At 42.2% G+C, this 23595-nt stretch overlaps 2 protein-coding genes across 2 annotated transcripts; one reads left to right on the top strand and one right to left on the bottom strand.

Annotated features, from left to right (window-relative positions):
• Nucleotides 1-3159: 3159 nt before the first annotated feature.
• On the bottom strand, nt 3160-18634 carry LOC139350047 (uncharacterized). Its single transcript, XM_070991139.1, has 11 exons — nt 18241-18634; nt 17775-17834; nt 17177-17284; nt 16990-17091; nt 16763-16893; nt 14897-14956; nt 10212-10217; nt 4559-4689; nt 4362-4469; nt 3918-4035; nt 3160-3799 (listed from the first exon to the last, which is right to left on the bottom strand). The coding sequence occupies exons 1-11, from the start codon at nt 18430-18432 to the stop codon at nt 3160-3162; spliced, it is 1656 nt and encodes a 551-aa protein (XP_070847240.1). The 5' UTR covers nt 18433-18634.
• A 201-nt stretch (nt 18635-18835) lies between these two features.
• Nucleotides 18836-23362, top strand: atpaf2 (ATP synthase mitochondrial F1 complex assembly factor 2). The gene is made up of 8 exons (XM_070990378.1): nt 18836-19221; nt 19328-19372; nt 19617-19765; nt 20234-20331; nt 21142-21222; nt 21365-21477; nt 21683-21798; nt 22450-23362. The coding sequence occupies exons 1-8, from the start codon at nt 19104-19106 to the stop codon at nt 22585-22587; spliced, it is 858 nt and encodes a 285-aa protein (XP_070846479.1). The 5' UTR covers nt 18836-19103; the 3' UTR covers nt 22588-23362.
• Nucleotides 23363-23595: the final 233 nt, after the last annotated feature.

Below are 23595 nucleotides of genomic sequence, written 5' to 3'. Positions count from 1 at the left end.
GGCTTGCGACTTATCCATCATAACCAAGTTTTTCAGGGTAGGAAGAGAGTCAGGAGTGGCAGCAGACTGGTGAAGTGAGCAGGCAGACTGAAGAGGTAGATCAGAGCAGCATCACGTACATGCATGTGAAACGCGAGTCATTTCGATGATGTCAGGCTCATTTTCAACATGCGTATTCTCATTAATATTCTAACAAAAACGGGCTGGCGCCTGTTTTGTACAATAAGGTGACATGCATCATTAGCTTTTCTCTAACTGCTGCAAGACACAGTGCCAGTCCCTGCCAGTAATTAGCACATCTTTCCCTCTCTGCTTCCCTCTATCACTGTTCTCCGTGTAGCTGCATTACATAGCAGCAGATGCTTAATTGCATGATCCATTCATATGCAGCATATTATTTCTGTGTGTGTGAGTGGCATCCAAGTGCAGTATGTGTGTCAAAGTTGAGAACGTTGAGAATCGCTGCTTTATATTTAGGTCCTTTGAGACTCTCGTCTTTTCAAAAATAGGTGCATCAGCCTCCTCTTGGACAGATTTTTGATTGACAGCAGCTCCAACAACAAGCCCATCGTTCTGATAGGCTGACACTGAACCTCAGGTCAGATGCATTATTAGACACAAATGTCAGCAAATAGCATTTCCCACTCAGATTCTGCTGTAAGAGTGCATGTGCAGCTCCTGACAAAGATGTCACAGACACTGTCAGTTTGTTGTCTCTTTATGGAGAAAATGAGCACTGACATATTTATTTGGAGCCGCTGTAGTAAATGTAATTGTATTACTTTGTAACTGTATCTAAAATTGGTTTATGCTGTCACACTATCACATGAAGTCAATTAGACAGTCATATACCAGAGAAAAAAATCCAACACTTCCTTGTAGATGGTAAATGATTCACTAGTTTACCAGAGGCCCTCAGCTCAACTGCCTCCGTGTTTTTTGAATCTCATAAGCTTTCATTTGGCAGTTTTATTAACGTGTTATTCATTTCTTTTATGTTTTCATATGCTGTGATTTTATTGGTGCTTGCGTAATCTGAAGTTGTCCTCTTACAGTAGATACTTGTGGCGCTTGCTTGCTTAACTGTTGCTTTCATTTGTGTGGCACCTTTCAACCTCGTTATGAAATACACCACATAAGCCTTTGAAACTGGTTCACAATGTCTGAAAAACTACGTTGGCATCAGTGATGTGGCTCTGGATCTGTTCTTCTATCTGTCAGACAGGCCCTTCTCTATTTTGTGGAGTCCCCCAGCGCTCTATTCTGGGTCTCCTCTTATTTAAATGCTACCTCTGGGGCAAATGATGCCTAGAAATTTCATCTATACGATTCCTGTAGCACAGATATTTCACTTTTTCATGACACTCACGACTTTCAAATGGAAAATTTGTGTCCATGTGCACGAATTCCACACATTTAATGACTATTCCACAAAATGATTTTTATTAACACTGAAGCAAAATCAGGATCTTAACCAACATTAAACTAAAATGTTTTGTTGCCTAAACTAACCACAGACAGGACAAGCATGAGCCCTGCATTCTGGTGTCACAGTCCTGCAGCTCTGTTAAATCTCTTCTTAACTGATGGTATTTGTTGTAATCATTAAAATGACTTTATCTATATTATATCTTGTCCTTTGGATATTTGGATTTTATTTAGTTTTGTTTTTATTGTAAAGCACTTTGTAACTTTATTCAAAAGCTTTACACATGATGTTAGAATTACTATAGAAATAAAGATTATTATTGGTATTATCTTAATGCTTTTATGTCCGTGAGTACAAAAACAATCATCACCAAAAAGAGAAATGTAAAAAACATCGCCTGTAACTGTGGCGTCAGCATGCTTTAGGGTGCATTTTCCTGTCACCATTAGACTCTCATATGCTCAGAATTGTACATTGAAACTTCAGATATTTGAAGAAACATAAACATGGTGGTGTGACTGCCTCTCTGTGTGGCCCCATGTTTTATGTAGAAATACCTGAGAAGTATTATTAAACACTCATGAATGAGGGACATCTTGTTACTTTGTGCGAGGTTGATTTTATTGACCTGTTGCTGCGAAACAGAGATGAACTCATACATGTGAACTCTTACAGGCTATACTTCAGTGGATACTGCACATAAAGGTACAACATATTCACACACAGTAAGCGGCAACACAGAAACAGAGCGTAATCGTTGAATAAGAACATGCTGTGTGTGGCGGGACGCTGATAAATCCTCCCTCTCTCTCTGCTGACAGCTTGCTTACCACACCCATCAGACCTCAGTGCTCTGATTTAGCTGTCAGTCAAAAGGTCTTAACGCAGGCTCTCAATCTGGACTGCTGTTTGCTGCTGCTTACAACAGGCTGACCTGCTGGAGGCCATACCTTCATTTCTAATAGGAGAAATGACTTAAAGATACAATACATCATAAAATGTTAAAGTACTGCTGGAGATGATCTAGCAAATACACGGTACATAATAATGTAGTCATAAATTCTCCATCTTATTTTACATTATTTTCTGTTTTATCTTCACTGCAAGTCTTTTTTATGTAAAGGCATTTTTTGTATGCTATACAAATAAAGTTTGTTATTATTATTATTATTATTATTGTTAGCTTTTTCATCAGGCATCAAACAGTTCATAACGTGTAACCATACACTGATTTCTATGTGTTCAAAACTGTAATAAAGAGCAAAAAGAGGTAAATAAAATACAGGTCAGTGTAGGTATTTAACCCCTTCAACTCCAATGATCAATTTAAATGTCACCTTAAGTGGCCTCAAAACTAGAAAAAAAACCCATTTTTTTTATTGCTGTATGAAAATGTCACACACATTTTCTTGTGTATAGCGCTTCACTGAAGCTACATTCTTCTTATACTGAGTGAAACATTCAAACCTCAGATGTCGTGCTCCATTTGATGATGACAATTTCTTGACATCATTGTATGGGATTCAGCATACAGTTATCTTGCTATCTCTTCAATTATGAGTATTGCAAGAATTTAAGACAGAGATATGATCAGTGCTGGACAAAACCCATTTGACTGACAGACCTGGAAGGGTCGGTGGAGTTGAACAGATTAAATATTTTCTAAAAAGATTGCAATAAACATGAGGCTGTGTTTAAGGCTATAACTCATAGTGTCACAGTGTAATTCTCTAGCGGCTGTGGATGGACTCTGGCTGAATCTGACGTCGGGTCTTGGTGGCCAGGGCCGCCTTGCGGGTCATGGTGGTGCAGCGGGTCAGGATCTCCTCAGTTTTGGGTCTGGGTGGTACTCTGGGACCATTTGAGGCCGTCTCGCTGCCTTTGGATGAGACAGACCCAGAGCTGGAACTTGCGCTGGAGCCGCGGCGGTGTGAGAGGCTGAGATGGGGGCTGCTCTCACTGACATCAGGCTGCTGCTGCTCCTGCTGCTGCTCTTCCTCTTTTAAACTCGAGGATGATTCACTGCTTGAGGAGAGGCCAGAGAAGCTTGTGTTGCTGCTGCAGCGTGGGCGGCCGTTTGATGTGGAGGCGTCCCTCTCCAGCTGCGTTTGTGACAAGATCTGAGAGAGAGCATCCAGAGATTTGGCCTTGTGGAGATGCCCAGGCGCACCTCTGGACTGACCTGCAGAGTCCAGCTGTGGGCCGTTTTCTTCACTGATGCTGCGTGGGTATGAAGCCTGAGGTTCTCTGCTGGTTGCCAGGTTCTGAGTGGAGCTATGCATCTTTCTCTGCAGGCTGTAAAGGCCTACCCGTGGGTTGTTGTAGGGTTGCAGGTACATGGAGGGGACATAACCTCCCTTGCCATTGAAACTAAGGAGAGGATGGCAAGGAAAAGGGAATTTATTTCATCCTGTAAATCATAAGTCATTATGGTAACACTCTTTCCTATTCTCTATTTTTGCAGTGCAGACAGTAAAGAGCGGGATACCTGATGAGCCACCAGCCGTTGTCAGACTTCCTCAGCACCTCAACCACAGAGCCAATGGGCACAGACACCTCGTCAGCCTTCTTAGCCAAGAAACTCCTCACGGCGCAGTACAGTGCACCTAAAGGTCACAAGAAAACAATTTCAAACACTGAAGCAGACACTACTGCAGGGCTAAAAGCTGCACTGATTAGCTTTACAAAAAAGAGAGAGCAAAGAGCTTTGGTAGAGGACAACAGATACATGTTAACTGGTTCAAGAGTGCTCCCCAGTGTTGATTGTTTGTAATAACTACGCTTCACAGTAATATGTGCATCTGATGTGCGTGTGTTGGGTTATTGAGTCCAAATGAAATCAATGTCAGGCTAACCACTGCAAAATGAGATCTTTCTGTTTCTGTTCTTTCAGTATTGACAATTCAACTGCGACTAACAGTAAATATCACACCTCTTTCCTGGAATCCAGCGTCATCCTCTTCCTCTCCTTCCCATAATTCCAGGAACGGAGCAGGAAACCAAGCCAAACGCTTATCCTCATTCTCCACCAGCCACCAACCTGGAGAGCAAATAAAACTTTAAGTACATCAGAATTGAGTGAAGGGAGCTCAGGGTTCAGAGGAGGTCTGCAAATGCCAAAGCGCTGACCTGCAGGATCTTTAATCAGGACATCCAGCTTCTCATCCACAGCAACCTTGAATGGACGATTCTTGGTATCTTTTGTCTCGTAAGCAGCCACGCAGCGGTAAGTGAGGGTGACAAACGGCTGGGTGATGCTGCTGCCAGGCTGCTGGGTCGCTCTACCCCCTCCAACAGGCAGATCCTCAGACAGCAGGATCATGACACTGCACGACAGAGAAGCTATGTTGAAAACAGAATTCCCACCAAACCTCTCACACAATTCAAACTAGACACCGACATGGCCAAGCCTACCTGTTCTTGCTGAAGTCTGACTGCAGGTCGTGGTCTTTGGGTATGAAGAACTGGATGACCTCTGAGCTTTGAGTCACAGTTTGGTTGCAACTCAACAGTTTGTCGCAGTAGCTCTCCAGGATCTTCATGCGTTGGACAGATCGATTGGATCCTTTCTGCGGGAGGCTGCTCCCCTTGGCTTTTTCTGGACAGAGGAGAGGATTTCAAGATTAATATTAGAGGATGAGCATAAGAAATCTATCTGTAAAGCAATATTTGCTATATGATTTGTAGAGATACAAAACTGTTTTAGTTCATCACTGGCTGCTAGGAGAGCGTTTAAAGAGACTTTGTAATCAATCAGATGGAGCACACAGTTGATCTTACCTTTAAATCTGGGGATCACTCTGTCTTTTCTCCGAAGAGGGTTCATTTGAGGGAACCTCTTTTTCAGCTGCCTCTGTTTGAAAAAAAAAAAAATATTTTTTTTTAATTATTTTTTATGGAAACAGCAGAATTTAAGTAAGTACACAAAGTGCTTTTCTGCACTTACATGAAGTTTCTTGAAATCCTGGAAAGACCTGTAGACAATCACCTCACTCTCATCGGACCACAACACAGATATCATGAACGCCTGTGAAGAGAGAGAGAGAAAAGCATAAAGGATCAGAGAGCAGACACTTTCTCAAACACAGCAAAGTTATCTAACATATCAAATAAAGCATAATTCAGGTATTAACTCACCTTGAGTTTCGGTGCGTCCCTGTGGACGGCGCCGATAATGCGGACGCTGATCACAAAGCGCTGGTCGCCGGCCATCGTGCGCTCCTCTGGTTAGGGCCTCAGCTGCGTGGATGAATGGCTGTTTAATGACCTTCAGTCTCTGCCTGCTCTGCCTCCGCTGCTCTGCCAGCTCCGGCCAGTCGGCTCCAGTAGATATACCTCTCACATCCTGGGAGGGCGGGGACGTGACTGGAAAACATGTGAGTGCTGGAGGAAAGGATGCGCGCATCCAGAGGTGTGGTCAGCAGCAGCAGCAGCAGCAGCAGCGCTCACAGGTGGAGCTGGATCCTCAATGACACGCGACTGACAGCAAGCAGATCTGCAGGAGAATACAGGGAACTGGAAAACGGCATTTCAAGAATATCTAAAGGCATGTGACCCTGAAGAAAGTGTAAAAAAAAAAAAAAAATTTGTCATCGACTTTTCATTGACTAATAACAATTATTAGTGTCAATGATGTAGCTTAGAAATAAGTAAGGTAAGCCTTTAGTTTGTGTTATATTTTTCAATAGTGTTATCTTCCAGTTATTGTGATGTAGCCTAATTATTCTGCTTTTTTAAAACCTGTGGTGTTACATCTGCTGATTAATGTAAACCCATTAGAAGACATAGTATGAGCTAAGTATTAGTGTAAATAAAGAAAAAGTTAGATATGTTGGAATGTAGCATAATTAACCCTTGAGAAGATTGACTGTCATATTTGTACACTATTTTTATTTTTCTTGATTGACTATTTTGTTCGACTTGTTCTGTTCCTCTCCTTTTTATTTTGCTGCTGGAACAATTGAATTTCCCTGGTGTGGGATAAATAAAGCCTTATCTAACTATTAAGCCACCGTGCAGCCAGGAAATTGTTAGCTATAAATACTGGCAATAGGAGGAAACAGTTAGCCTGACTCTCCATTATCACTCAATCTGCTGGTTATTATTATTGGAAGTCACTTCCTGTGGCCATGAAGAAGTCCAGGACAAAAACCTCTTCTGAAACCACAATGAGACATTTTTACACTTCAGTTTAAAAAAAAAAAAAAAACAAGATACAGACTAAGATGTTAAATGGTAAACTTTACAGGTTTGGATGGACAGACCCAGGCTAGCTGTTTCCTCTGTTTCCAGTTTTTATGCTAAGCTAAGCTAATGGTCTACTGGCTGCAGCTGCATATTTAGCAGACACACATGAGAGTGCTATTGATGTTCTCAAATAACTCTCGGCAAGACAGCCAGTAAGTACGCTTCCCAAAATGCTGCAAACCCCTTTAGTATACTATACTAACTTTTCATCATGACACAGCAGCGAAAAACAAAGCTATTTCTTTGAGGCGAGCAAACATACTATTGTCTCCAGACATTATTACAACATTAGCGGCGCCGCTCCTGTCTTCCTCAGTCACTTCCTGCCATCTCCTGCATCCTCAACTCCAATATTTAAAACTTTTTTGCACGTGCCATCACTTGACACTTGTCATCTGACAGCAATATCCCTTATCGGGAACTAGTGTGGAGAGCTGTGTGTGTATGTGTTTGTCTGTTGAGACTGACGACATAGGTAAGGGGTGTGCACGTGTATGTTTTGGGGGAGCAGGTGTTTCTTCAAAGTGAGGATTGCATGAGAGGGCCAGAGTCGGAGGGGGTTATCCCAACCACTCATCACATGCACGTGGGTATGGAGTCCTTGTCTGAAGTGATGCCAGCGCTCTATCACACACACACATGGGCACACACACAGCGCCGTGGTGTAAAAGGTCAGGACTGTCCAGCTTTGTGTACGACCTGAGGAGATGTCAACACCTGACAGTAAAGCCACACGAGGTTTCCCACACTGAGCACAAGGACCGTGACTCTGAATTTTTTCGGGCATCTGTTGATGGCACGAGAAAGAGCAGGGAAAGACTCATAACGTGTGCTGCACGTGGGCACACAGCACAATGAAATGCACACAACACACAGTCATTCGGTCCAAAAACAGTCGTTTACACATAAGGTGAGGCACCAAACTGCAGCCCATTTCTAAAAGTGTATTTTTTAATCTTCTCTCTCTCTCTCTAATCTACTCTGAAACTGCCCACATCTCAAGTTCTTTCTGTTTCAAATAAGAAGAAGAAGAAAAAGAAGAAGAAGAAATGTACTTTATTTATCACACATAGTTGCACACACTACATGCACACGCCATGCTTCCGTGAAATTATTTTTTCCGCATTTGACCCATCCTCGGTCTGTCGATCCTCTGCGGCAGACCAGGAGCGGTGGGCTGCCAGCTGCCCGCGCCTGGGGACCCATCCCTTCTCGTCACCATTGGTCAGGTGGTGATCTTCTTGCATGTTTTTAGTGGGGGTTATTACGGAGGAAACCCCGGGTGAGCACGGGGAGAACATGCAAACTCCACACAGAAAGGCCCCTTTTTCCTCGAGCAGCAGGCACAAATATAATGTACAAATAATACATATTAAAGTATATTAAAGTAGTGTATATGCACATGCAATGTATTAAGAAACTTCATTAGACTGTATAATATTAAGTGATGTGAGAATAGACTGCCAGATATTAAACCAGCATCTAAAGTCTAGTCCTTAGAGATCTGAAAATGTTTGAATTATGAAACATACTTAAGAGTAATAATCTAATATGATCATTATTCTTTATATGTATTATCTTTTTAAAAAGTGCAGGTATAGTTTTTGGAAATATGGAAAAAAAATGTAAGGAATGAGTTTATACCACAAGGTCATAGCAGCAATGCCTCCTCAGAACAATGAACAATGGTTGATTAGTTGATGTTGTAACAGACGGTATTTCCTACATTGAGCAAAAGGAAACAATCCCTCTGTTGCACTTATAACTGTTGCTACATTTGTTGGCCCATTGATTAGACACATCTAATTGATGTTGATTAAGCCCCCTGAAACCATCATATCACTGCAACAAAACTGCCCCAGAACAGCTGTCAAAATTCTGTATACAAACGCAATATTAACACGTCTGCAAAATGCAAGAGATGACGGAATTGGCAGCCTGCTGACTGCTCAGACGTCCTCCGTCTTCTGTCAGGTGTACATGTGCATTCCTCAGGGCAGAACACGGAGTACTCCTTAAGATCATTTGTTGGCTCGTAGATAATGTGATTTCTATGAGTCTTTGTAAACATGAGGTGGCGTTCAGCTATACAGTGGATCTCTGTGTGCTAATAATTTCACGGTGGAATTAATAACTCTCTCTGTCACAAAGGCTTTCCGTCCTGGTTTAAGAAGCAACATATTTTCATCAGGATTTTCCACATAGCGCCACAGAGCATCATTGTGTTTGATTTGGACCGTCTTCACAATCACTTCTTTGTTTGAGTTGCCTCGACACTGACAATGGAAATGTCAGAGAAATTTTGCAGGTGCGTCGCTGATAGCTTTCATTTCCCTCTATCTGTCCTGAACATTTACAGGAATATGAGTGTTACCGCATAGCAAAATTCACTGGCTGGAAATAAAAACTTGCACATGTTAGCCTGGCAGGCTCCTTTGTATCTGCGTGAGTGTGAACAGATCATCCAATCCTTTAGATGAAGTGTCCTGACCTTGTCCATTGTCATTTAAATGTGATTCTAATTACAAAGACAAGAAAGCAAAAATGTCATCCCTGTCACACTTTTATGAAATGAGTATTTTGTGTTGTTTTAGCTACATCTACAAACATGTCTGTGTTTTACTGCACTTGATCAGGAAAAGGCAAAGGGTAAAACCCCAGAAGCAGTGGTGAGGACGTGACAGGAAGCACAGCGCCTGACAAACATTTACAAATAGTGTGTAAATGTTTGTCAGGTGAGATTGTGAGACTGCAAATGGGTCTTCATGTGGTCTGACACATACTGGAGAAGACTTAAAGACTTTAAAAAAAGAAGAAATTCTTGATTTGATATTATATCAGTCAATCTGTGATAAAACAGACATAAATATCTAAATACCAAAGCAGAATCAGTTTGTATTTGAGATTTCTGACACTGTCATTGAGCCATAAACACCAAAGATTTAGGATATCTTCTACAAGGAAGTTGCAGATGTGAACTTGACACCAAACGACATGCTGCTGATATGAAAGCTGTTTATTGATGTTATTTTAGTAAATAAAAATTTCTTCCGAGTTACACTTCCATAGTAGCGTCCTTCTTGACCAGGCCGAAGGTTATCCGCTAGCCAGCGTGGAAGAAGGTGGAGTCAGTAGATAAGTGGCCATCACAAGTAGACGGAAGCTGTGCAGTCATTAACAAACGGTGACTGTATTTCTACAGCCAGTGCCAGTAAATCTTGTGTTTTGTCCAGAGATAATGCCACGCGTGCACAAAAGCAGCCAGGGTGTTTGCTTGCACTGGTTGCACCTGACACACCCTTTGAGTCACCCAAAATATAATAGACAGCTGAAATTTATCATGTGACTAATGGGGTTGTTTTTAATTCTTTGTTTTATTTTTGTCATATTTCTACTCTCTGGTATGAGTCTTGAGAGTCTTAATCAGACATCAGAGGATCTATTCTTCTGCCAAACCATTGTTTTTTTGTGTTGTGCAACCTCTCAGGTGCGTTTTTTTTTTTCTGTGTGTGACACCATGAACCTCTGTAATGACCCTATACTGGGAAAACCAGCTTAGACTAACGAAGCTGGTCAAGTCTGACCTGGCTGGTTAGTTGATTTAGAGGTGTTTTGGACACTTTCATTGGGCAGCTAAGCAGCTGGTGGGATGTGTTTCAGTTCCATCAGAGCTTAAACACAAAGTGGAAAGCATCCATATCACCTAAACTCTGGTTCCTGTGCATGAAGAAGTCCAACATGCTGGATTAACTTCAATACAGTAAATGTCCTTCAAGCGCACTTTGAGCACTGGTGCAGTTGAGGCACGATGATCGAGGCACAGAGGGTAGATCATACTAGCAGCAGGGCCCAGGCAATACACGAGCTGCATTAACTATTTTTTATTACACATACAGATACTACACTCATTAAAAGAACAAGCAAATAAAATGCTAATACAGCTGTGAGCAGTACTATGGTGGCAAAGGTGGGAATAACAGTTATGCTTACAGGGTGTGTTCTGTCATTTATTCATGCAGCACATTTGACACTTTATGACTTAGTTTCTTTGACATTAAATCTGATCTGGACATCTTTGGAAAAGGCTGGAACACCGATCAGAACAGCTAGTCTTTTGTGAGCTGGCTCACCACTGCAATGCAACAAGACCTGTCTACCCTGCTCACATGGAAACTTATTGTATATCTACTGCATACAGTACATATAAGTTACCAACTAAAGCCAACCAGAAGCTCTCACAATGTCCTCTATGGAGGTGTTATGTTGCCTTTATATTTTGTCATTTTCTTCCCCTTTTTAGGCATTTGTAATGCAATTTGTAATGGGTTTTAAAGGGAAAGGGAGCTGATGTTTGTGACCACTGCTTGAAAAAGATGAAACTGTGATGTTTCACCCCTATGAGACGACATGCACGCTTACAGGTTTTCGTACCATGTACAATTGAAGGGTAACGCAGATGCATGATGTCACAAGGAGGGCATTGATGAGTCACTTTATTTGTACAACTAACACACATGCACTTTACAGTCCTTCCTTCCACTTAGCAGGGATTAACCCGCTGTTGTGAAAGTCCAACTCTTTGATTTCATTGATTGATCTGGGTCACAGCTGAGCAGAAACCTGAAATGATGAAACACACACTGCATTCTGAGTTACATGATTGCAATAATGAAATTCTTCTGGGAAAACTTGTGAAGTAAAACCTAACAAGACTTTCCAGCCATGCTAACATGCATGTGAGGTTGCTTAGCTAAACGCTAACGTGACAATGCTAACATGCTGGGTGTTATGGGTGTTATGTTTCTGTGCCTCGACTTCTTTGAGATTTCATTCTTCTTCTTTTTGTGGACATGAAGTTTGCCATCTTCATTTTGCATGCTAGTATGCTAACATTTGCTAATCAACATTACAGACTGCTGAGGCAACAGCCGAGGCTGATGGGAATGTCTTTAGTAACCAAAGTATTGGACAAACTGAAAATCTGACTTAACAATACCAAGAGGGCAAAAGTGAAAGGACTGCAAATTGCAGTCATCCGGAAATCGTGGTTGTAACTGAGAAGTTATGCAAGTTATAACATTTTCCATGACTTGAGGAAGTAAAGGATAATTTGCCATACCACAGCTATAAATAAGCACGGGCACAAAAGCACAGTGTCACTTGTGGTTATGATGAAAGAATGTTGAACTACTATCAGTTGCCAATTTACAGGAACTGGCGTGACGATCCCATATGATTCCCTTTGACTTGTAATTGTGCAAGCTTGGGAAAAGCAACTGCAGTTTCCTTGCATATGCTCTGACCTCTTTAAGCTTTTAGCTTATAGTTATCTTGAATGAGTCACATCTTTTTGTTTTGTGTATTAATACTGGCTGTTGAAACTGATACCAAAAATATTTGTTCTGCATTGTTCGGCTGCTGCCAGGTCAGCTTTAATAGCTTACATCTGCAAACCTGCTGACATTATTACCAGATGCATGTGCTTTTTATCAGTCTGACCAAGCCTTGAAAATCTAAGCCAAGTCAAATAATGTCGGGTTAAACCTGATATGTTAAGCCTGATATGTCCTGGTCACCTTGCAGCACAGAGAATAAACCTACACTAAAATGTAGAGCAAAGATAGTTCCAGTCTGCGTTCCAGCACTCTGAGTGTGAACCGACGAAAAGGAAAAATCTGAGACAGATGAGAGAACGACTTTGTTAGTTCCCTGATTTTTAATCTATTAGGTTGTCACTTATTCTCCTAAATATCTCACAATCTACTGGATTGGCACTTCAGTTATCATTTGGCTTTTCCTGTAGCACCACCATGAGGTAGATGTGTGGATGGATTGTCATGAAAACAGCTCCACACATTTCTATTTATACATTTACTGTGTATTCTTCTCAGGATGAACTGAAATCACAGATGCCCTGACTTTTTATCTGGCATTATTGTCAGGCTCAAGTTTAAATTTTGACAGTAATTTTGGAATTTGGAAACTTTTGGAATTTCTCCTCGTGGGACGAATAAAGGAATATTGAATTAAACTGAGTAATGGTAAATCGACTGTATTTATAAAGTGCTTTTCTAGTCTATCAAACGGCTTTATGGCTCATCACACTCACCTATTCACACACCAACAGCACAGCCATCAGGAGCAATTCAGCATCAGCAGCCAGGGACACTTTGACATGAAGTCTGGAGGAGGCAGGGATCGAACCATGCAACATCAGCATGCTAACATGCTAACATTAGCATTTTGCTCACTGGGTAACTAAATGAAGCCTCACAAGGCTTCAAGCACAGCTGCACACTCTTACTTTTGGTTGTTTTGTCCTCAACGGCTTTGCTCTGTGGGCTTTCAAGGATGATTTGTTCAATGTCCATTTCCTTATTGCTACATCTGCTGTGCTGCTGCCAGTAATGCTTCATGCTTTATTTGCACAACCCTAATTGTTGTAAAAAGACACAAGATTTAATAACGATAAGAATCATAGTTGTACTGTGCTTTTAAGAGGCATTTAAGTGCATGCTTCTTCTGTCTGAAACAGGAGTAATAATCTTATTCTGATAACTCTCTATTATAGAAAAACAAAACGACTGTGTGAAATGTTTTAACACAGCAGAGGGCAGTGCAGGGTAGAGAGTGACTTTTCAAATGTTCAGCCAGGAGCAGCATTAGAACTGTTTCAGCATGGAAATATATGAAGTTTATTATTAATATTTTTATCAGTGTTGACACACCTTGAATTTTGATTTAACTGTGCGCAATTCACAGTTTAAGTCTTGAAAACAAGCATATAACTTGAGTATTCATGATATTCATAGCGCAGTGGTCAAACAGGCAAGACACAGTGAAAGGTGTTTTGTTATGCTTTTTTAAACTCCATAATCCGTTCTTTACAGTCACACCATCAATCAAATCCAGACTTATTCTCAAACAAACACACTTCGGATCTGTTATAATACAACTCTGATAAGCTTTAGAAACATGGCACCATCACGTGGGAAGGGAACATGATTGAGGGAGTATTTTCATAGGCAATTTAACAAAAATATTTCCTTTAGTGAAGATAGATTCTGTTCATTTCATATACTCTAAGGATAGAATAAAATTCTGTCTCTGATAACTGAAGGTTTTAAGTTTGGAGAGTGCTGCGTTGAGAGTGTTGCATAGTCGAGGAGACATACATGTGGGGATGGTGGGGGATCTTAATTTAAAATGATACATGAGGGAATAAAAAGCTCTTTGTTTAATGCAGAGTGCAAGGTAAAAATACTCTCTTTTTGAATACTTGTATGTGATTGTTTTGGCTCTGAACCCCCCCACACAGTCGAAAAGCTTGACGTACCACCTTGATGTGTGTATACTCGGGCATGTGAGTGTAAAATCCTGACGGCAAGCGTTAGTAACATACAGTCCATCTTTGTGCAAATGTAACTCAATAGAACAAGATCCACAGCAATCACATGTGGTAATAATCTCCCAAGCAGCTGCATGAGCACAGGGGAAAAGCTCGTTTTGTGTGTCACTCACATCGCTCTTTAAAAGTGCCACTCTGCGTCCATCGTTTAGGGTAAAATAGCAAAATATCCTCTTGGCGGGCAAACAAAGAACCAGCTTAGCTTTAAAAAAATACTGTCATTCTAGCTTATGGGCTGATTAAAGCTCCAATCAATCCAAACCTCGCTCTTCCTTTCCGCCTGCGCAGACTTCTAGCTCTTCAGAGATTGTGTTTACAAGCGCAGACGCCTCAGAGGAGTCCTTGTCCAACACGCAGTCAAATGTGTTTATGTCGCTCGCGCCGCATCGGCCCGGGTGGAAGCTGGAAACATTTGCAAGACAAGAGGAAGGGGAATTCCCCGCTCGGCTTATAAAGTGTCTCGAGATGCTGCACCAAGCGTTCTCAGAACCAGACGTTAAAACAAATGAAGAACGGGGTACACTATGTGAGCCACACACAGTCTCAGCTGCTGGTTTGAACTTTACAAGCCCCGGGTCTGGGAGCAGAGCTGCACTCTCTGCCTTCCTTTCTTCTCATCTCGTCCGTACATTCATCTGTCCCACATCCCGTCCGCTTATCGGGAGCATGTAAGAGTTTGCACTTGTTCAAAGCCCAAATTCTCACCCCCGGGTCGTTCTCCTTTTCCTCCTCGGTTGCATCCGCAGACCTCTGCTTTGCTTTAAGTCTCTGTCCATCAACAAAAAAAGATCCACGATGCCGGCCGATGTCACCGGAACTCATAGATGGCTGCGCTGTGCTCGGGAACGTGGGTGAGGTTTAGAGACTGGTACCTGCAGAGTCAACCCAGTGCGTGTTAGAGAATGTGTACACTGTGTGTCAGAGGTAGAAAAGATAAGCATGTGCACGGCAACTTTGTCATAAACTGATCACGTGTAATCACAAGCTCCCAGAAAAAGCATGCACAAAATGTAAAGGCCCTGTTCATCGAGGCTGCATGAGGTCACTGTCCTGTGAAAACCACGCATGTCTAAAAACATCAACCTTTAATGGGCTAGAATGACATGTTTTCAGTGGTTTATATGACTTAATTTAATGAAATCAAACCCTTATTTTCAGTCAGTAGTTTTTTCAACAGCCCTTCAATGTGTTTACATTCAGCACCTGCCTCCATATGTATTAGTTTCCATCATTCATGGTGGAGTCCGCCACGCACACACTGGATTCAGACTCCCTTCTCCTGTTCACAGTGTGCATGTAATCAAATGTATTTTCTGCCTCACTGATATGTTTGCTCTCTTTTCAACAAATCGTACTGCAAATGCAAGCAGAACATCCGACTGCCACGGCTTCACATTAAAGCCGCGCAAGTGGCCAAACACGGGAAGGACTTTATTGTGAAGACAGCACAGGAAACATCAGCATTTACTGCTGTGCTGCTATGGGACAAAACTACTTGCACCACCTGCAGCATGAGATCCGATCGCACCCATAGTACGATGGAAAGAGTGCTGACATATTTATTAAAACAATGTGAGCTTGTTTGGCTGCACAGTAAACGGATACACCAGCTGCTCCTCTGTGTTATTTCTGTAGCTGGATAAGTGTTTGCTGTAGCGCACTGTAGTTGCTGCACAGGACTTTAATCTTAAGTATTACAACTGAGAGAAGTTTTTCAAACAATGATGATACTTAAACCATCGCTTTATCTGAAAAGAATCGACATCACAACAAGAGATGGTTTGAACTGAACTGCATGAGGTCCAGTTTGTCAAAAACAACCCCAAATGAAAGGGCTTACAAGAATAAAAAAAGATGGATGTTGACATCTGAAAGCCAATCGTTAATTATAGCAGAGGATGAAATGAGGACAAACCACAGTTTGGACTGATGCTCATATTCAGCTTTTTCTCCATCTGTGATTTTGCACGGTTCACAGCAGAGGTGCTAAAAAGCAGCACAGATCGATCCTATGAACAAACTACTGAGAAGTCCATAACAGCGTTCAGTCTGCAGTGAATTCTCTTCTCTGTCCTCACAATAATGCTTAACACTAATGTTACAGGAGTACTGCAGAGGCGCTGGCTGTTAATCCCCTTTTGAAAAATAGCATAAAGTAGTAGAGATTTTCCGCGATCGGAGAGGAAAACAAAACAGCTTCCAAGTATTCGGTCAAGAGGAGGAGAGAAAAAAACTGAATGGAATGAAATCAGAGGGCGTTTGTAACAATAGCGAAACTATTATGTGCAAAGGGAGTCGAAAGAAATGCCAAAGAATGTCAAATAAAAACGAAAACACTAAAGATAGAGTGCAATCTGGCCTCGGTTTGCTCATAACCAGGCGGTGCGACCGTATAAATCAAATGCAACAAACTGCGGCTGGGACTGTTGTGCTCCATCCGTATAAGGTTACACGCAGCCTGAGCTGGAGCTGTTGGGAAAAGCCACATTCATCTACTAATCATCGTAGCAGCTCCCATGGAGAAATTAAGAATTCAGGGCACCTCGACAGAAGCTGTTAGAAATCTGGAAACTTCTTCAAGCTGGTCTGGGATTCGATCCAGCAGCCGTTCCCTAGTCTGCTGATTCGTAAAAATGACTCAACTCCCCTTCACAATAACTAGCGTTGTGCTGCATTACCATTCAGAGCTCCTGTGGTAGTAGTAGCCCTCGATCGTTGCTGTGGATTTCTGGAAGCAGATGTAGTAGAATCCAGCGAAGGAAGCTCCGCTGATGTCTTTGATTGTGTGGTCAGGGACCAGGAACTGCTCCTGAGGCCGACGGACAGGGTGAGAAACAGCAGAAGCTGCAGTTCAGAGGTGACTCACAACAACATGCGGTCAGGCTCAGTTTAGGCAGCGCCTTACCTTCCACCTCATGAAAATGTAGTCAGAGTTCTTCAGATCCTCGTAGTCAAAATCATCCGAGTTGAACGTCTTTGCGTACTGGTAGAAGGCCTGGAACTTGCCCTTGACACAGAAAATAAAAGCATTAATTCACAGCGAAGCAGCCTGGAGCAGAGCACTCGTGTAGATTTCGAATGAGCGCTCTTACCCAGTGCTTACGGTCCACATCCTCATCTGCATCCCATTTCCGGGTGAGGAACGGCCGCTTCCTGCTGATGATCTCTCCAGCGAAGAACGTGGTCAGCGTTGGGTATTCCTGCGACAGCGAACGCAGCAGGGGCACAGTGATGTTTTGTTTACTGAGGTGCAGCCGACCTGATACAAGCTGCTTTGTCTTTTCTTCTCTTTGTAAGTGAAAGAATGTCGCACCCAATAATAAGTCTGACACTTCAGTGTTTTCATTCCAGAACAAATGACTTCTGACTGATGTTCACGGTTTATCTTCAGTCGCTGAATTCAGACTATATGTATGCAATTGCCAAAAAAAAAAAAAAACTTAAAGCAATCGATTTGTATTAATTTTGCTTGTGTGCTTTGATCACGATCACACCTCTGCTTCAGAAAAGGTTTTCTGTCATGTTCTGTGTGTTTACTGGTTTGTGTGTTAGCTACATGACATCCTCTAGAATGGAAAAGCCAGCAGCTAGACTGCACCAGTCCCTTAAAAAGGATGCAAACATAATGAGCAGTGGCCAGACCAATCTTAAATTATTCACGTTTGTGGTTTAATACAGTGAATCACTCACCTCAGTCAGTCCTTTTATCTTCAGGTAGCCACACAAGTAGGAATCCTCCATGGTGACATGCTTAAAAACAAAACACAAGAAACGCTATTTATCAGTATTACCGATCTTCTTCTGCACTGAAGTGACAAGTGGGGATGATATTATGAATTACTATCTAATATCCCCTACATCGAAATAGCCGTAACCGTGCAGGTTTGAAAGAGTCTTCCTGTGGAAATGAGCTAACCTCTATTAAACTGTATCTTTGATAACAACATTACATAAAATGCTTCTAATTACTTGAGATAGGTTTCAAGTAAGCAGTCGAAGCCACTGCTACATCCACAACTAGCTAGGCGAGTTACTCGGCGACAGGCCGGGGCTCATTGATTTTCCAGCTGTCAATCATCAATCCGCCCGTGTGACAGATCACCAAAAGCCCCTGACAGCTCGCCTAAATAGTGAAATATTGTCCTCACAGTCCCACCTGCAAAACAACCTCAACGTCGTACGAGTTCCCTTTGCTCTTCTGGTGGCCCCTGAACTTGGAGCCGCTGTACAGCAGCGAGGTGACTACGCCGGGCTGCTGGGTGTTTATCGGCGGCGGCGGCATAAGCGAGGCCGAGGATGCGAAGGCCGCGGCAGTGGAGTCGCTGATGTATCCAGCGGGGACAGGCATGGCTCCCGCTTCGCTGGGCAGGCACCGACCGCGGGCAATTGCCGTCTGGGCGATGGACTCTGTCGGCGTCTACAAAGAGGTGGGGGAGGACGAAAGAAGTCCACCAACATTCAATTCCCCCCCGGATTCCTCCACGGTTCCGTTTACCGGGCACCAAGCTGCCACCAAAGTAACTGGACTTCGACGCGGCGCTGTGGGCAGCAGAATCCTTCCTTCTCATTGGCCAACTGAGTTCACTTTTCTAAGACCATCAACGCTCATTGGTTGGACTTGCGGAAGGCTTTATGGGAATATTTGGGTGTAGTTTTTTTCCTGTTGTGTAAGGGCAGGAAGAAGCACTTATAAAACTACATTTCCCAAGTATCAAAAGTATTTGTGACGGTCTCCGCTGTACACAGAAGGTCACACGCGTGCTTTTGAACGCCGGAGCTGCTATGTGACAGCTGACCAAGAAATGTGCGGCAATAACTGGAGATATAACGACTTTCGCCGTTAGCCCGTACAGTATAAACGAGAATTAATGCTATTATGGAAAACAACCACTCGTATAGATATGTTGCATCCAATTAACTAATGAATTGCGGCCATAAATAGATAGCTTAGCCAACACAGGTAGTTAGCTTATCAGCTAGCCTTTCTTCAAAACATTACATCTTCACATAACTGCCGCTATGTTAAGGAGCCTTGTTAGACTTCAGAGTCCGTTTCGAAATATCCTTTCACTCAGTAAAGTGTGCCCAAGAAGTCAAAACTTTGGGTTTGCATCGAAATACTCCACAGCCGCAGCAGGTAAGATACATAATCCATGTGGATAAAAACTCAAATACAAATCATTTGCATAACTTAACCTTGCTGACCGAGTGCTGACTGGTGTAATGTTTTCTGCTGTTTCCAGAAAGAAAAAGGTTTTATCAAGATGTCAGTATATCCCAAGGTGAAGGTAAGTGTCAAATGGCACTAGTGATATAACCCCGACTCCCAAATACTTCTGTGAATGGGGATGCTAACTTAGTTTTGAGATGAAAAGGTGCTCTCTACTATGGAAGATGTCTCTCCTAGCTCTCTCTTCCGGTAATCAGTACACTTTTAATGTTTTTGATCGAGATGTAATGACTTAACCAACTGGTCCTTCTCGATATTTGTGTAACTCTTCTGCTAAATGAATAATGTCACTTTCCATGTAGGTGGTTTATATGAGATAAACCTAGACAGAAGGAAACTGAAAACTCCTGGAGGGAAGCTGTTCACTGTACCAAATGAAGCCCTGGCCATCGCAGTGGCAACTGAGTGGGATGCTCAAAGGGACACACTCAAATTCTACACCATGCACCTGGTATGACCTTTGACCAGGAATTGCAGGGGTTTAAAGCAGAATTTTTGTATCCTTGGGATCAGACCAGATTCAGGGTTGCTTGATATATAGCAGATGAGATTCTGAGTGAATGTTAAAACAGCAATTTTAATGTTTTTAATGTGTGTTTCATTTACTGTACGTACACAATAATGTACATGTGGAACTCCCTGCTGTATGCCACATGGTAGTTTGACAGTTCTTCAGATGGGAAGGTGAGAAAGCTAGCTCGTGGTTTTCAAAATATATGAGAAGCCCCCATTTACTATAAACGTATGAGACAGAAAGAAACATAGATTACAGGATGAGCAGCTGCATCCCAGATCTTTTATTGATGCATTTATTATGATTGATGCATTACAGTGGAGTTTTTGATTTTTCATGCCACTAGTAAAAGATGTTTAACTAAAAATGGAACTGACTGACAGTGTTTGTACGCTCCCCCTGCAGACGACACTGTGCAACACAGCTCTGGACAATCCCACCCAGCGTAACAAGGACCAAATGATCAGTGCTGCCCTGAAGTTCCTGGAGACTGATACTGTCTGGTATAATTCTTAGTTACTTATCGGCCGTAACCTTTTATGGAATGAATCCTTTTAAAAACAGGGCTTTACTATTATGATTTGTTTAGACATCATTGCATTTAATGAAAGCAAAAGAGAGATCAACACAATGACAAAGCGGATATTAAATGTCCATTGTCTCAATGATGGGACGCTCTTTCAATTAAAAACTCTGTTTGTGACAGACATAGAAAATCAACACAGTGACAGCAACAGTAGGATGAATTTAACTAATCATTTTATCCTGAACTTGATTGCTGCAGAGAAAATACTGTCCTGCATTTGGACAAGCTTGTTAAACTTCAGCAGGAGTGGAGAACCTTTTTCCAATCAAGGGCCATTACACTTTTTATAACAGCCCTCAAGGTCCATACTAAATTATTGAATATATCACACTGACCTCTGCGATGGCAGTAACTGCCTCTCCTTGGCGATGCGTCTGATGTCCAATGGTAGAGATGATGATGCTACTTACAGCTGCTTTTCCAGGTCTGGGTCAGTCAGTCTTGAGCAGAACCGAGTCTTTATAAGGGTCAGTTTTGAAAAGATCTGCTTTTAGGTTGTTGCTCTAAAGCTTTGTGTTGTAGGTTGTCAGCTGGTTCCTCACTGAAAGGCATAGCAAATATGTTCAGTTCCTTTTGTTTACTTTTCATGTCCTAAAACTTGCCAAATGCCTGACATCTTTCACACTCAGCAGCATATTCAGATGTCGTAACAGCTTGTTTTTGCAGAGCAGGAATATGCACAGTGTTTCCTCTTTTTGAATGTTCATGGTGTTTACGATTTGTGCAGTTACAGAGTAGATGAACCCTATGGTTTGGTTGAGCTACAGAAGAACGAGTGGGACCCTGTGCTGCAATGGATTGAGAACAGGTAACAGCAGCATTAGCTTTTTTCATAGTCATGGACATTGACTGGAACTAAACACCCCCAAATGGTGATCCAGCCCTTGTAAATTAAGCTACTTTATTAAGCTCTCTCCTAATAGTCTCTATCTCCCACAATTCAATTTCAGATATAATGTCACTATTGGCTCCTCATCCAGCATTTTGGGTCCCGAGATCCCAGAGGCAACCAAGGACACATTCCGGCAACACCTGAATTCTTACAACTTCTGGTCCCTGACAGGTAACACATCTCCAAACCAGTCCAAGATAAGCCTGGTTATGTGGTAACAGCAAGTTGTACACTTTAAAAAATGAGGAAATTGGCAGGTAAATGGTGTAGTGTAATAGTTGGGATATTTAATCCTATTGCTTGGGTAAACATACTGTAAGAAGCTGAAATAGCAGTAGGACAGAGACAGAGAGTAATGTGGTTTTTTCCTGTGCAGGCCTCGAGTATGTGATCACGCAGCTGAAGTCTGTTGTGCTGTCGATGGGGATGATTGACAGACATCTCAGTGTGGAACAGGCTGTGCTGCTGTCCAGACTGGAAGAAGAATACCAGGTACGAGAGTAGCAGTGTGGGTTTTCCATTAGATAGCATTAGCATGTTTGTTTCTCATAATAACCATAAACACAAAACCTTGGTCAAGATGCTTTTGACACTTTTATTGACAGTGCTAGCATTTCCTCTGAGCACACTACCCAGAGATCCTGATACTTCTCTTGTAAAGTGTGTGTGTGTGTGTGTGTGTGTGTGTGTGTGTGTGTGTGTGTGTGTGTGTGTGTGTGTGTGTGTGTGTGTGTGTGTGTGTGTGTGTGTGTGTGTGTGTGTGTGTGTGTGTGTGTGTCACTGTGCCACTCTGCCACTCCATCCTCGAACATTCATCTCCATGTGGGTTTGTTTTATTACCACAAGCTCCAAAAGGTTTGCTTTGTTTACTCTGAAAGAACTGTGCCCTCCTGTTTTCATAATATTTCCCATGAAACCTAACCTGGTAGCACACAATGTACAGTGTAGTGTAGATGCTGACTTTGCTCGTCTGTGTCCTGCTCTTACTTATTTATAGAAATTCTACAAATGACTTTTTGATCTCGTACTACTGCATATAATGCTTTCAGTGGAGAAAGACAAAGTTGATCTGCCACTCTCCCCGCAGACAGTCTTGCTGTTCTCCGTTTAATCCTCTAACATGTTTCTTTTTCCCCTGCACAGATTCAGCGCTGGGGAAATGTGGAGTGGGCCCATGACTACGACATGTATGAGCTGAGGGCACGAACTGCTGCTGGAACTCTTTTTGTCCACCTCTCCTCTGAGAGTTCATCTGTCAAAAGCAAACTCATGCAGGACTGAGAAGGATTAGCTCAAGCATCAAACTCTTAGTGAGCACACAGCTACTCTGACCTCAGACTGAGAGACACCCCGAGCTCCTCTGTTTATCCACGTTTCTACATCCCCGCAGACTAACACAAACGCTTGTAGTAGTTAGCAGTGACAGCTGATGTGTCTGTGATCTGTTATAGAGTCATGTCACCCCAGTAAAACATTGGCTATATTTCTGCAGTGTTTATGTGTGTCAGCTGCCAAGTGTGACGCCCTTCACCAAGTTTCCAGGCAGTTCTCAGTCATCCGTGACATTTTGGACACTGTGCATGGTTTCAACAGAATGGTGACTAATGTTGTTGTCTGTTTGGTGCTGGAATGTTAATTCCACGCCTGCTTTCTCTGTGTGCGATGTTTGAATACTGGAGAAGTGCAAATGCGATCATAACAGCATTTTATTCATACTAACTGTGCTGTGTGTAGTTTTTGCTAATGGCGAGGAGGTGAAACATAGTTCGTTCAAATGTTCTGTGGTAATGAGGTGAAAGATTGAATGCTGCACACAGAAAGCCTCGTCATCAGTGTCATTGCAACTGCTCAATTCTGTTTCCACAAAGATTTTAACAGAAAAGTGGACTGCATTCTCATCCAGTCCCAAAGTTCATGCATAAAGCTGAAGTTTGTTGTTTTTTTCAATTGAGCTTAATCAAAGTTATTAAAAGAACGCCATTCATGTTTGTTGTCTTTCCATCTATTACAAGCAATACATGTTAAAGTTATTTCTGAATTAAAACTCAAACAAGGCAAAAATATTTCTATGTCTGTCATAATTAATCATATGTGCATATTCTGCTCAGATAAATTTAATGTCCGTATAAACTGCGTCAGTCATAAAGTGGCCATTTGAGTGTTATCGATGCAACCTTTGGTGCCTTTTATTTACAATCGTCCAACTCTCCTGACGGAGAATCTAGCTTTCCAATCACGCTAAAGGTCAGGATTTCTTGACCAATTGCGTTGCTCTGTGGGCGGGACTTG

Source organism: Chaetodon trifascialis, chromosome 21 (assembly GCF_039877785.1).
Source record: "Chaetodon trifascialis isolate fChaTrf1 chromosome 21, fChaTrf1.hap1, whole genome shotgun sequence".
Taxonomy (NCBI): Eukaryota; Metazoa; Chordata; class Actinopteri; order Chaetodontiformes; family Chaetodontidae; genus Chaetodon; species Chaetodon trifascialis.
This window is presented reverse-complemented; position numbering and strand designations above follow the sequence as displayed.